At 32.9% G+C, this 15089-nt stretch overlaps 1 protein-coding gene across 6 annotated transcripts in view; it reads left to right on the top strand.

The window, feature by feature from the left end:
- LOC124538672 (homeobox protein homothorax) overlaps positions 1-13756 on the top strand; it is a 243659-nt gene extending 229903 nt beyond the window's left edge. For 3 of the 6 annotated variants that reach the window (XM_047115812.1, XM_047115811.1, XM_047115810.1), the window contains 3 exons: positions 5719-5777; positions 11359-11548; positions 11874-13756. In XM_047115812.1, the coding sequence (XP_046971768.1) occupies positions 5719-5777; positions 11359-11531 (232 nt within the window). In that variant the 3' untranslated portion in view covers positions 11532-11548; positions 11874-13756. The remainder of the gene's footprint in view (positions 1-5718; positions 5778-11358; positions 11549-11873) is intronic. The other 3 variants (XM_047115815.1, XM_047115814.1, XM_047115813.1) reach the window with 1 other exon arrangement.
- The last annotated feature ends 1333 nt before the right edge of the window (positions 13757-15089 follow it).

The following is a 15089-nucleotide window of genomic DNA, read 5'->3' as shown; positions in this document are numbered from 1 at the left end:
ACGCTTTAATCTTTAAAACTACGCAACGGATTTTGATGCCGTTTTTTTAAATAGATAAAGTGATTCGATAGGAAGGTTTTTTATTTATAATACAAAAACAATATAGTTAAGTAACACTGATAATTATAAATAATTCTAATGTGATGTCGTAAATAAACAATTTCTGTAGTATATTAAGTATCAGTGTTGCACCCGTGCGTCTACTTTTTGGTGAGTATCGAAAGAAGAACCCCTCTATATGTCGGATAAAAACCTACCTCATGTGTCCACCAACCTACAATGAATTGGAAAGGCGTTACCCAGCCAGATATTTACAGTTACTGCATTATCAAGTATCGAAAATTCTCTCTTAAATTTCGCAACGGTTAAATAAAGTAAAATATTGTATTGATACAGAATCCTATATCGAAATACAACAGGCACTAAGACCGCAGCCCTAGGAGTTAGGGACTATCACGGCTTTATGAAAACTAATGCCTTCATTTGGCGACTCCGATAAGCCATGTCGCTCTGGTGCTGGGATTACCGGACACCCGCGCCGGACCCGCAGCGATAAAACTTTCCTTACCGAATCGTGCTCGTAATTTGAATTGTTTTCACTATCTTAACTAAAATCATTTTAATTGTATTTTAAACAAAATTTAAATTATTCTCCCTATTAGGAATTCTGTGCAGATCTAGTCGGTAAATCTAAATAAATGTTTGAAACGTTTTTTTATGTTTTAAATTTCGACATATTATGTTTGAATGAGATATATTATTACAGTTACTAAAAACAGGGTATTTTTTTTTATTTTTATTGATGGAGCTCAATATTTACATATTATATACGAATGTCTTGTTCACGACACAAAAAAAACACTTATAAATTGTATATATGTATATTAAAATTTAACGCCTTTCGAATCTATTTTAGTTTAACTCCATTTCATTGAAAAATCCTATCAAACTACAGTCGATGGTAGTGCAGTATGTACCTACTACCCGATATTACATAGAAGAACAGGAACGATATACTTTGTCTAGCGAAAAAACAAGTAAAAGCGTTGCTAGACGATAAAGAAAATAGAAATAAAAACCTTTAACCAAGAAACGTACTTGGCGTAATATAAAAAATAATACTAATTTATTTATTAAACCGAGTAATTTTATCTAAATATGTCTAACCTATATATTAATAGAAGGACCCGAAATTAAACTATTTAATTCAGTCTTAAATAATAGTCGAGAGTAGTAGTTCAGGGGGACGCGCAGTCGGGTCCGCACGGAATTACACCTTAATTAGGGAAAAACAGAATTTATCGCAGGGGATACTCCTGCCCACCTGCCTCTGTTTATTGTGCTCAAGATCCGGAACACTGAGGCTTTTATAAACTCCTATTTCTTAGAAGCAATCTATATTTAAATACAAGATAAGCTCTGGACTACGTTCGCTTATGAATGTAAATATGTCGGATTGAGAGATATCATCTTATACGAATCCTGGTTTTATTTAAATATATTATTTATTGTTGTGGTTTTATAAATATATTATACAGTAAAGCGGATATGTAAGTGGTCACCACCACCTTATATACCTATTGAACGTGGTACCATAAGAAATGTCAAGCAAAACTTAAAACGCTAATATTATATTATGAATATTATTGAAACAACACAAATATACTGAGCATTGCTGTTTAGTAGAATATGGGATCATTGGGTGGTACCCATCCTAACGGCGTTACATAAAACTCTACCATTAAGTATATATATTACGGTACTATACCGTAACATAATGAAAATATATACAATAAGATAAAATTCAAGTAAATTCCGTCCATGACATCGAAATGCATCTCCAGTTGATGTATGTTGCCTTAGTAGAATTTTTCAGTTAAGCATTACAAAAAATATAAATATCTAATAAAAAAAGTATTAAAAATTAAATAATATTAAAAAAAATTAAAATAGCTATACATCAAGATTTCACCAAAGCCTCAAATGATTTATTTGTAAAGCAACCGAGTGAGAAGTTGACATGCAATTATTTACTTTAATTAAAACAAGCGATCTATTCGTGTTGAATGTAACTCAGCAATTTATCGCATTTTTCTATTAATAAATACCATTTGTTCTTTTGACATACTTATTTCTAATTATCAATGAAATATTATAAAGATATATAATAAATAATATAATAAATAATATAGCTATTATATTACAATATATCGCTTAAAGAGCACATGCTTGAGAAGAAACATAGGTGATTCCAATATTTTACTTGAACGAAGCATAATTTGATTCTCAAATTAAGTTAATGACGATTCAAAAATACTGAAGTACTTTTGAACATTATTCTTAATGATATTATAATATATTAGAAGTCAAAAATTCAATGAAATCTGTGTAAACAATTTAATTTCAATAAAAAAGACCTTTGTATATTATACAATAATTAGTAGTGTTTTTAATCTTAGCATACAAATATATGCTTGTAATATTAATAAATAATGGATTAAATTAAAGTTAACAATAACTATGTAATAAAACAATCAAATAACTTTATGTATAACCAATTTATTGTGAAATACCTGTTAACTGCGGAACCGTAATAAATTAGCGAAGTTCCGCTCCGCAGTCTTGGATTCCTTGGAATTCTACATAAACCCCCTTATTTAATTTGCTTTCAGGTAATTAAAATCCAAAAAGTTCGAAACGAAATTAAATTTCATTCTCTTCTCAGCTTCAGACCCTCTCAGCTCAAGCTGTAGGTTTAAGGGATAGGCTCTATTATTATTTTCACGTAAATTAACAGCCGTTATGACACAGTGATTACAATAGGTGATCTTAAGAGTTTACGTGTTCAAATAATACCATCGAATGTACATATGTTTATTGTAATATTTTTTGTTTACAATTCATCTCGTGTTTGTGAAGGTAACCTACATTTATCAAAACAAGAGCTTTATCTTTCCTTATTTCGTAACTTTGCCTTTTCTAATCAATGCATTTTTCCATAGAGAATATCAATTGGATCATATGTAGTTAACATAAATATTTCGCAATGATGATTTTGTAATGAAAAATTCCTTTAAAATGTTTCCTTTAGTGATTATGTTACAGAATTAACTCAAATACTTAGTTTTACTTTAAAAATAAATAAAATTAAATCAATTTAGAAATATGTATGTTATTACGGGAACATATTTTTAATTTTGCGATTTAAATCATTTATGTAATGTTTTGAATCTATTTATAAGGTAGAAACTTTATTCGCGGTTATTCTTTACTGCGAATAGTTTATAATAGAATTAATCGTTCAAACTTTTTTTATGAATACAAGAAACGACACAAATTCAAATGCAATAAACGACAGTATAAACTTACTTTAACAAATATTATCTTAGTTACAAATAATACAATGAAAATTATAATAATTTCGATTTTAATATTAATTCACTGGAGCCCTCGCTTCGGTTTTATTAGGAGCGTGCCTCGTCTTGTATTTTAGCTTCGATCCCGAACCCCGGAGAGCCTGGCGGACGTGTCGCACGAACTAAATGGGCATTTTAACTTTTCCTATTTAGGGAAAGGCAGGGAAAGCCGGGAAAATCTGACAATAATAATAATAGATACCAGGACATCATGAAGTTCGAGGATGCTATTAACATTACGTATTTGTCGCAACACCCTGCACGGTAATAAAAATAATTAATACTGTTATATCATTTACGGAAATTGACTTCGGATTATTCGGCTGCTGTTTTCTTAATTATAATTGGATCTGTTTTATAACGAATAAATACAAGAAGACAAATGATCATACTTACCCAGTAGTGTGTTTCGTTACTTCTGATTTTCCATAACACAAGTGCTTTAGCTACTTACATTGGGATAAGAGTAATGTATATGATGTTGTCCAATATTAATAAGGGCGAACGGAATTAACGAAACAGCTGAGCGGTTGATGAATCTGAAATTAGAAATAAAAACCACAGATAATGCACATAATTCAGAACCAGAAGGGTTCGTGACACTTTAGCGCTTAAATCTCATAACAATTAGTCTCATTTGCATACGGAATAAATAAATCACGGCATGTGTGCATTTTTAGCTTCCAAGTGATAGCTACAAGGAATTACAAGTCGCCATTTTGCCATCCAACCCTTCGCCCGCCGGTATTAACGGAGTGTTATGATTTACGAGGCCCCATCTGGGGTCCGGTTTAATGTATTATAAAATAATAGAGATAAACAAATGCAAATTTCATGTCACTTTATTGTTGCATATGGATGCAGTAGCTCATTGTGACGTCATTCCATGTCGACTCTTATTACTGGGGATTCGAAAATATATCATTACATTTGATCATTTATTTTTTATATCTGTTTCTCTGTTGTATCGTTGTTAGATGTTATTATTAAGAATACACTGGATAGAACTGGTTCAAACCAGTATCATACTAGTCACTACTTTAGTTTTACTACAAAATTTGCCTTCGAGTTTGCTCACGTAGTATTGTTACTGTTTATTGCATTGTAGTCCGTTTAAATTTACATGTGATATTGGGATTATGTATACATAATTACATAAATCAATTACATAATCCGTGTTAATAACGAAGTAACAATCACCTCATTCGTAAATTAACACCACAAAGTAATCTCGTAATTAGCGTAACACGATAAATCTTCGAACCTCGAGCCGTCACTGTAACATATTGCAACGCAGAAACACTGTAATAACAATTTTAACTGTCAAAATTAATACAAGGAATTGCCCCCACGCCGCGCGTAAAACTTGCGTTTTTCCCTCCGGAGCCGGGGCTGTTCGAGACCGGCCGGCCAGATGAAGAGTTAATTAACTAATCTTGATATTAACAATACATTAGTCGCATCGGACGCTGGCCGGGCCATGTTTCGTCGTAATTACGCCCATGGAAGGGTCCGCTACGCTTTCCAGTTTAAATTCGAGATAATTTTCGAATGTTCATTATGTTAGTTGATGCCTCTTATTCTCTTTCGGGTCACTGTTAAACCGCTGTTTCCATTACTGTTAGTTGTATTACGGAATAAACGCTAACATTTGTCCAGCTACACATACATAAATATATGTAATTTGTAAATAACACGCAACTATGTTTGCGCTATAATAACGGCTATATTTTCTGGACGCATAGCGAAACGTGTTTGTTTATTAATCGACTAATTTAAATTAAAAAAAAAAAACAGCAACAACAACCTTTTTACTAAAACACTTATGTTTAACATTAACCGTTTTTATTATACCACTTAGATAGAATAAAATAAATTATCAAAATCGTTTTATGATATCATGACTTATGAGTTTTATATTAAATGGTTAAAAGTTATAAATACATAACATAAATTTATAACGAATGAACTCGATATGATTTCGATAAAATTACTCGAAAAACTAATCGAATCACAAAGCAATCGGCGGGCGGCGCGCGGCGGGTTATCTCCGCGCAATTCATGGTGACAGTTAATTTGGGAATGCACCCGCGCCCGCGCTGTTACTTATTCACCTCGTAACCTATCCGATGCGAGTAATTGCTTCAAATACTCGCTCGCGGGTTATGTGCTCCTAGTACATTTCAAATTATTACATTTGAGGAAATTTAATACTGGTTATATTAATAATAAAATTTATTTGTTTTGTGTTTTTGTGGTTGACGTTTGGAAATGAAATTAATATATATATTTTTCTTTACAGGTTTATCAACGCAAGACGTAGGATAGTTCAGCCTATGATAGACCAGTCCAATAGAGCAGGTAACATTTTTCTTATACAAATAGTTACACTTTTATGTAGCTTATACTTATTTATTTTTATTTCGAAAAAAAAAAACATTTCTTTGAATAGTGTTGCCATTTTATAAAAGCACAACTAAACCTAAACATAGCATTGCATTTCTAAAAAGATAAGAATATTTTTGGTAGGAATTTAAAAATATTAAAAAAATATACAAGCACTTACAAATTCATTATGTCAATACATATGGGTAGTCTAAGTATGGGTAAGTGGTATTCGACGTGTCGTGTGTAGATAAAAAGGCGAAATAGAACTCGAATATATTCAACAGATACGTAGTGAATTGAAATTCAATGGTCAAACGACTTTGAAGTCGAAAATCGAGTTGCTCCTTCATACAGTATGCAGCGCGCCAACCCCTGGAGACCGGCCGCCACTGACCACTACTTAAACGAATTTCCTAAGCCCATGGTGAAAACGAAATGTTTTCGAAAAAGCATCGGTTTTTCGTGCACGTTTTATTTTACGGACGGGGAATTGTCGGGACACCTTTATGTACCAACGAAATGTTGCTCAATACGTCCTTTATACCGACAATATTAAAGAGCGAACGTCCTTTAAATTATCAGTGATAGGATGAGATAAAATTATTCCATTACCCAGAAATATCTCCAATCCAAAAGTCCAAACGACAAAGCCGAACGAAGCCAGCGAACAAAAACCGAAACTTCAACAATCCAAGACGGAATTACTGAGCAATTCCATTTTTATTTTGTAATTGTAGCAGTCCATAAAACGTAAAAATTCCAGGGGAAAAAAGGACGTCGCAAAAAGGGCTTACTCCAGCAAACGGACGAAAGAAGGGTAAAAAAGAATAATGTCGGAATTCGTTGACCCGTCCCGGGCCATCCATCACGCGCCCCCGACAATCGGCTGCTACCCCATCTCGATGTGTGCTACTTGCCTACACGGAATTAGATCGCCTTTGTCTCCGCTGCGGAGATATCTCTGAAATGGAACGCTATAACATATTAATATGAGCGAACTTTCCCTTGTAAATACACGTAAGGCATTGCGCTACAAGTTGCGAATGATCATTTATAAAACGCCTCATATCAAAATATACTATTATTACAGAATATATATTACAAAGGAAATATATTGTCCATTGAAGATTCTCAACAAATTCTAGAAAGAAAAAAACACTAACATTGAATACAAGGCAACAATTTAAAGCAACGTAATTGCTTCGCATCGCGTCCAAACAAAATAAAGTACTCATTTATAGTCTAAGTGTACTCGAGTAGTCAGCGTCACAATTAGCAGTTGGATCATCATTACATCTATCAGCTTTTAATAGAGGGCTAATTTCATTGACGCTAACGATGTAAAATATCCTCAATGAATACATATAGAGGCTGTAATTAATCTTCGAAATAACCATTACCTTTGTGACAAGCTATCTAGGTACGTCCGACGCTAGCAGCTCACCTGTCGACGCACACATCGACAGCGCACGCAAACTCCGCAAGCTAATGAATTTATTATAAGAGCATAAATTGCCCTCTGATGCGTCGCCATTACCGCTCGAGTCTGTAAATTACAATTCGTGCAGCCGACTATTTCCGACCAATCGTTTATCCAGCTTTTCGCGGATTAAACTGACGGCCAGCAGTTTATTAAAAACGTAAAACACGCCTGTTATTGACTCATTAGCGAGTTCTGTAATGATGACTGGCGGAGAGTGCATCGAAGGAAATTCGTTCGGAAACACGCACGCTGGATGGTTAATGAAGTTGTAAGGCACGCCTATTAGCTGTTGTAAATAAATATTCACGGAATGCTGTATGTACGTTTTCTATTATCTTGATTGATAATCATTTATAATACTTCGTTAAAACGTATGTCCGAAATAAAATGTCAGCAGTTTTTAAAGCGTACAAGAAATACGTGCAATTGTTTTGAATACGTAAATAAAACAACTGCTGAAAATGTTTTTCGCAGCCACAGAGAAACATTGACAAATCATTAAGAAAAAAAAAAAACACTACTAAAGTTCTGCAGCGAAGATGTACGCACCAGGAATACATAAACAGCGAAGCGATTGGAAAAGCTGCTGGCTCGCTTGACCACAGGAAATGCGGTGGCCATTTTCTTCAGCCGATTGCCAAAACAATTTTCCATCTACCCTCCCTTTTCCATTTTCCGTCGTCGGCAAACTTGGCGGCATCCGCCGGGAATATTTAGGATTCTGCCCCTGCTTTATACCCTGCCTGTTTTAGAGTGCAACAACGCCGCCAAAAGTCTGTCGCCCTTGTACTTAAGACAATGAACGAAACAATATTCCGCGGAATAGGCGAATATTATACGGAGTTTTATTTATAACGGCTCTTAGGATGATTGAATTTGCGTGCGAGTTGAATATATAACGATAATTTAAACCATTATTTTAATATCGGGTAAGATCATGGCAAACATTAATTTAACGAATCATTAGAGCGGCCGCAACTTTCTCCGCGGGACTTAATCGGTCCGTAATTACGAAGATAATGTCATACTTAATTAACATTGATTACCAGATGGACATAATTATGATATTAATAATATTTTTGAATTTCACGTGATTTCGTGAAATTAGTCATTTAAAATTGATGAAATACGCGATTTGAAGGCTAAATTGCCTTCCACATCTATAAAAGAGAAAAATGACATCCTCAGAGCAAGTGGGCCGTGTCTCCCGTGCTCGAGTAGAGAGCAGGAAACAATAACAAGTCCCCGGGCATGGGGCTGCGGTACCAGGAAACTATGATTTAGTGAGCGATAATATTCGTCTTCGACATTTTAGCGTAGGCTATGCACTACTGCTCTTTTCATTAACAATTATACATATATCATAAAATTAATATGATTGAAAAAATCATAGATCTTTATCTTCGATGCGTTGATAATGATAATTAAAAAAAAAGTAAAGTAATAATAGTAAAGTAAATAAGCAAAAACAATGTAGAGTAAAAATACATAATTTCAAACTAGGAAAGAAACAAGATATTGTTGTAATGATAATAAAATTTTATGTATGTAATCATTATTTTTATTATAAATATAAAACAAACAAGTTTATTTTTATTAAACAGCGCATGAAGCGATCGCGTGACCGTTTCAAACTTCTATTTAAAACACTTATGAATTACGTGTACTGTAATATTTTCTACAAGCCAAGCGTGAAATGATATTATTAAAAATTAAAACAAATAAAATAATTCATTTTGTATAAACATAGATTAATTAAAGGTTACCGCTGTTTATAATTAAATTAAAGTAATTAATCTTAAGTGAAACTTATTTTTTATACATATAAACTAACGGACAAATAGCATTATATATATATATATATATTTGAAACATTTCAACGAACACTTTTCCAGTGTAAATACAAGATTACACGTCCGATAGCGTTTACGTAGTTCGCAGGCATTTAGAAAATAAGATTAAAACCAAAGTAATCGCCAGTACAGCTAAGCACTTCTATTTTTACCTTTCCACCAGGGTACCCTAAAAAAATAAGATTCCGTAGCGCTCTCGGCGATTGTTGTACTGAACGCATTAATATTCTGCAGCAGTGGAAAAGCGCTGTAGCGCTGTTAAAAAGAAAAAATTACCACTTTTTCGAATTGCTTCGCTTCGGATGAAGTATTGTATTTTATCGGTAAAAAATATGATGCAGTGTTTATTAGAATTATTGTTTAATCTTTTTACTGATTTTCATATTTGTTCTTATTTACGTTCTGTGTGAACTACAAAATGTATTAACTGTGATTACTCGCGCCTTACGCGTAATGTATATTATGGGCTATGTGATTTATATCTCCAATATACACACGTTACTGAACTCGATATAACGTTATAAATACTGAATAGTATTTAATGTAACTCTCAAAATAATGTTCCAACGTTTTTTTTTAAATGCACAAACTACTCTATTGATACTAAAAATTGGTGCTGACGAATATAAACACGATGAATAGATCCCTAATTAATAATTCCCTAGGAGTGTAAAATTATATGAAAAAAGCTAAACAAGGTGTAACATTCTGCTGATTAATGAAATAATTGTTCAAGTTTTTATTTTTTGTGAAAATTAAGAAAATACTGATTTCATTCAAATAGGATTCTAGATAAAATAATCGGTTATAAAATTTAGTAGTTACACTTTTCCGACATTTAATTTACATAAATATGTATTGTATTTATCTTGATATATACCTCAAATTCTTTAGATATGATCATGCAGTTGCTTTATTGACTTCAGTAACAATAAAACAACTCAGACCTTTAAAGTATTGGAAACGAAATAAATGAACTGCCAAACAGTTGTGTGTTGTTCGATTAAGTGAAAATCCGTATGAAAAATCAAGTGAATTACGAAAAACATCGATATCACGGAACCGCACCAGTGGATTCCTTAAAAAAACCTATTCTTAAAAGTCATTCCGATCACAACATTAGTCCGTGTTTGTGCCGAACGGGGCAATGGCGCATGCCACCATAAAGGCCCCACGAGGAAGACGGAAATCGGCGTCAATAATGGACGAACACCATTAGTTTACGATTGATAATCCCCTTGGATATATTGCGATCGGAAGGCATAACAGTTTTGTGGTAAAATTGAGCGGATTCGATGCCCAACTTGACAATTGCGAGCGTTATTTTTTTTAGGTATTTTTTTCGCGTCGACAAAACTAATTTTACTGTCAGCTTTATTGCGAACGGGAAACTTTATTTTATAAAAGAAATCATATATTGACGCACAATAAGAATGTTTACGTGTATGCCGTTACATAAAGCTGATCTTATTTATATTAAGTTATTTAACGAAAAGCCGAGCTGGCTCAGATTATAACACGCTTTTTTGTATCACCCAATTAAGTACGCGAACAATTGGACCTCCTGATTGGTCAGAACTGTCCATAAATATTGGCTCGCTAAGAAATTTTAACCATTACCTACAGAATACGACAACAACCTTGTTAGTTTGGTTTCGGTTCAGACTTTCCAATTATACTAAATTAACAAAATAAAAATCTATTCATCATTGTTACACTGGAGACATATCCTTATTATCTTAATAATATCATTAGTAATATAGAAACTATTAAAGTATTATTATCATGAATATATGATACGAGTATTTATCAGAATTATGACCAAGGGTTATAGTAATGGAATGTCTATCTTATATAAATTCTCTGCATAAGTCGTTTGTAAGTGCTTGTAACATGTTACTTCCTGAACGCTACTCGTGTACCCAGCGGGGAGGACGGGGATAACATAACCTTTTCCTTAGATATCATATTTAAATTATTAATTTATGATTCGAATATATCATACTGTACAAGCTTAGTCGAACCGCCTTGAGGGCTTGACTATGTCGCTATGTTAAAATGTCAAGGTCGAATTTTGTTTATATGTACGTTCAACGCAAATGAGATAATCTTGAGACTTAGACAATGTACATACACATACTGTTCGTTCAAATATGTCATAAAAAACGAGGAAAACCTACCCGCAGAAGACATAGAGCAGTTCTAATTAACCATGCAGTTTTCTACCCGGCAGTGTTCCCGCACGCGGGTCCCAGCGGCGCGTACAGCCCGGAGGCCACCATGGGCTACATGATGGACGGGCAGCAGATGATGCACAGGCCCCCCACCGACCCAGCGTTCCACCAGGGCTACGCGCACTACCCCGCCGAGTACTACGGCCACCATCTTTAATCCGCGCACTTGTACATGTGAGTATTGAACATATTGTATTTTATTGGTCATTCATTTATACTTACCACTTAGGTTGGTATAATTGTCTACGACGCTATATTGGCATTATTAAAGGGTCCCAATAAAATTATCCAGTTTCAAAGTGTCATACAGTATTCATTATTCAAGACGATTCATTTTGCTAAATATAAATGATATGATAATATCGCTTTGTACAGTTAATTGCAAAACTTGTTTAATCAATATTATACGTCCATTAAAGGACAAATGTACATAGACCTAGGATAATTCTATGTGTAAATTTTCGAAGTATATGATTGTAATATGTAATTATCTTTTCAGATATGAATAAAACATCGTTCGGCCTTACTCGGGCGAGCCGAGGCCGAATACGCGAACACGAACAAGGCGCCGAGCCGCCCGCGCGGCCCTGCGCTTGCGCACACGTGATACGAATAAACAGGAGAACGATGCTAAATGTACATAAAGCGAAACATTTTGTAATATTTGAAACAGTATACGATCTCCTAAATTAAGATTTAAAGTCAACTTTAATGTTTAAATTAATGTAAATTAACGCGATGTGACTCTATGGACGCTGTAATATACACCCGTGACCATCTTATATAAATAACGCAGTTTTATCACTCGGAGACATAGGAGCAAAGATGAATGCAACAATAAAATCAGTTTGATAGTTATCGTATAAATATTTATAGCTAATTGTGTATTGTTATTACGTAAATATAAATAAATAATTAATTAGTTGTAAGTTGTAACTATCACTGGAAGTACTGGGCGCGGACGTCGTAAATTGAGGTTTTTGTTTTGAATCGCTGTTTTGTAGTTGATTAAATAGATTCAGTGTTTGTTGCGGACACGTATACGATCGAGGCTGACGACGTCGGCAGACGACTCGGCTGCAGGCAGGCCAGGCCGACATGCGCTGACCGCGCGTCGCCCTCGTCTCCTGCCGGCCTCAGCATGAATTGGGATCAACCATCGGTTACTTTAAATGTTTAATCACAAGCAAACGCAATCATTAATTTATTCGATCGTAAAGCTCAAAACGTACGTCTAAGGAAATGTCAATTTGCACGGAGAATATTTTGATTACCCAGTTTTAGATTTTGCTTTACAGGTAAAGTACATATCTTCGAAATATATATATATTATAGTATATATTTATTATATATTGGTATCGGATATCATAGTTTCACCTTGCCTTGGTGTTCAATAATGTAGCACAATTTGTAACCAACGTATACGATAAATTAAATGATATTTTACACTGTTGAAAGCGATGAGATTTTTAGCTGTATTTTGTCTCGATACCTGACATTGCCTTCTACTTTAAAGAAGACCTAATGTTTAAAAACCAATTTAGATGCTACAATATTGTAGTGTTTCAATAACACAAACAAATACGTGTATACAATTTTAAATTTGTCATAAATGTGAAATTGATATTGTTCTCTGAAAACGCGCCAAAATTTAAGTCGAATTCTATACGTCAGTTGAATTTGACAGGTGCGTGGCGCGTTTTTTGACAACGAATACGTTCCGTGGGGTTGTCATAATAAAAAAAAATAATGTTTTACTTTTAATATTTTGTTATCTGTATTTTATATTTATCTATATAGTGTATTATCCACGGAACCAAAAGAGATATTTTAGTCTTTTCAAGAAATCAAGGGTAATGTATAATTACCAGCCTTAAGCCAAGTATACGAATGGAGCTTTTTAAAATTTGACGAAAAAAATTTGAAAATGGTATTAGCTACGGTTAACTGCGTAATCGGCAAAGTTATCCGGAACAAGCTTTATTATAGTGTAACCACGATTCTTTGTAAATGTGCTGTGTTTGTTTTTATTACTTAAAAAAATATTTAACTAATACTTGAAGGTAAATTATTAATAAAATAATAAATGCAAATATGCAGACAACTCTAATTAATAATTACGTTAATTGCAATGTGTTCTGTTAGCAGTACTAGAGCGCAAATTAATTGGCGTAGGCTGAATGGTACAAAGCATTCGCCTTTTCGGATTGGACATAATTAAAAAGAAAAAAAAAATAACAATAATAAAAACAAACGCAACGCATACAGTTTTTAGAAATAAATTTGTGAATTTTTGTAAATAAACATCAATAAATCGTTTCTCTATGTAAAAACCGTTTAGTTCTCAATAAAATTTTCAGTATTAAAAATTGATTTCGACATGAAAAACTATAAGATATCATTACTGGACTTTGTTACTACCCTATATTATTGTTAACGCAATCCTTGTAATATATTTTATTAAGAGGAAAGTCTTAAATAGTAGTTATTAGCTATTAATGTATGAATTGAAGAATTTTATTTTGATTTTCTCTTTATTATATGTATATGTACAATAAATTTGAGTTTGGAGATCACGAAGTATTGTAAATATAGTAACTAATACGAAAAATCACGTCTCGCAGCGTCTCAACATAACTGAAAGTATGATTACTAAAATTTCTACATATATATTTGTATTGTATGATTATTGACGATTTATTGTATGAAATATTGTTTACAAGAACAATTTGATCGAACATAAAATTTCTAAACGCTGACGGGACGATGCGGAGGAAATGTGTCGGCATTATGAATGCTACGAATTGTGTAAAAAATATTAAAAACTAAAAAAAAACTTTTTTGTTTCATTTTTTAATCATTTGACATTTCAAACCCTTAACTGCATAATATATAAGTTGTGAGTGTGATTTGCACACAAATAAAGCCTAACACGTGGGCTTAGTGATATAGCCTTTTGATATAGCCTTAGATTTTGCTTAACAAAACAAATTAATATTGAACTTAAATGGTTTATCTTTTTTTTTTTTTTGTTGACGCGGGGTATATCTGGAAAACTACGTCATAACGTAGTTTTACTATATTAATATAATCGTTACTATCACGTGAAACTTCCTTCCAAGTCAGGATTTAGTTGCTTAAATTGTTGACAAAGACATAACACTTCCTTTTACTCTATTTTTTAATGAATTATATATTTAATGTCCACTGACGAGCTTTAGTTTTATGAAATATATAAAACTTTATACGTTTCGATACTTTGTTAATTTCTTTTTTTAAATATAACACAGCCACAAATTTTCCATTACACACATTAACCACACAAATTTTCAATACAGATATGGTACGAACAGAAAAAAAATATTAATCAATACGTATTCAAAAATAATTAAGAATGAAATTATTCTACTACATATTTAAGGATTAAAGATTCATTCTTTTAGGTTATAAATTAAATGATACCAAGAATTTAGTTTCAAATTAAAAATAATTAAATGACAGATCAAGATTTGAATATATTAGTAACGCTTTAAAATAAGACGTTTCTAATGGAAAACTAACGTAAACTATGACTTGATGGCAACTTATACTGCCGCCCTCATTTTTTTTATATATATATATTTTCTATATATTATCAATAAATCGAAGTCCTCTCAACCTAATTATAGTTGTACATAACGCCATATTCTATTATTAGTTTCCTACGACTTACCAA

Source organism: Vanessa cardui, chromosome 20 (genome assembly GCF_905220365.1).
Source record: "Vanessa cardui chromosome 20, ilVanCard2.1, whole genome shotgun sequence".
NCBI classification, from domain to species: Eukaryota; Metazoa; Arthropoda; class Insecta; order Lepidoptera; family Nymphalidae; genus Vanessa; species Vanessa cardui.
The sequence above is the reverse complement of the archived record's forward strand: the minus strand, read 5'-3'. Positions and strand labels throughout refer to the sequence as shown.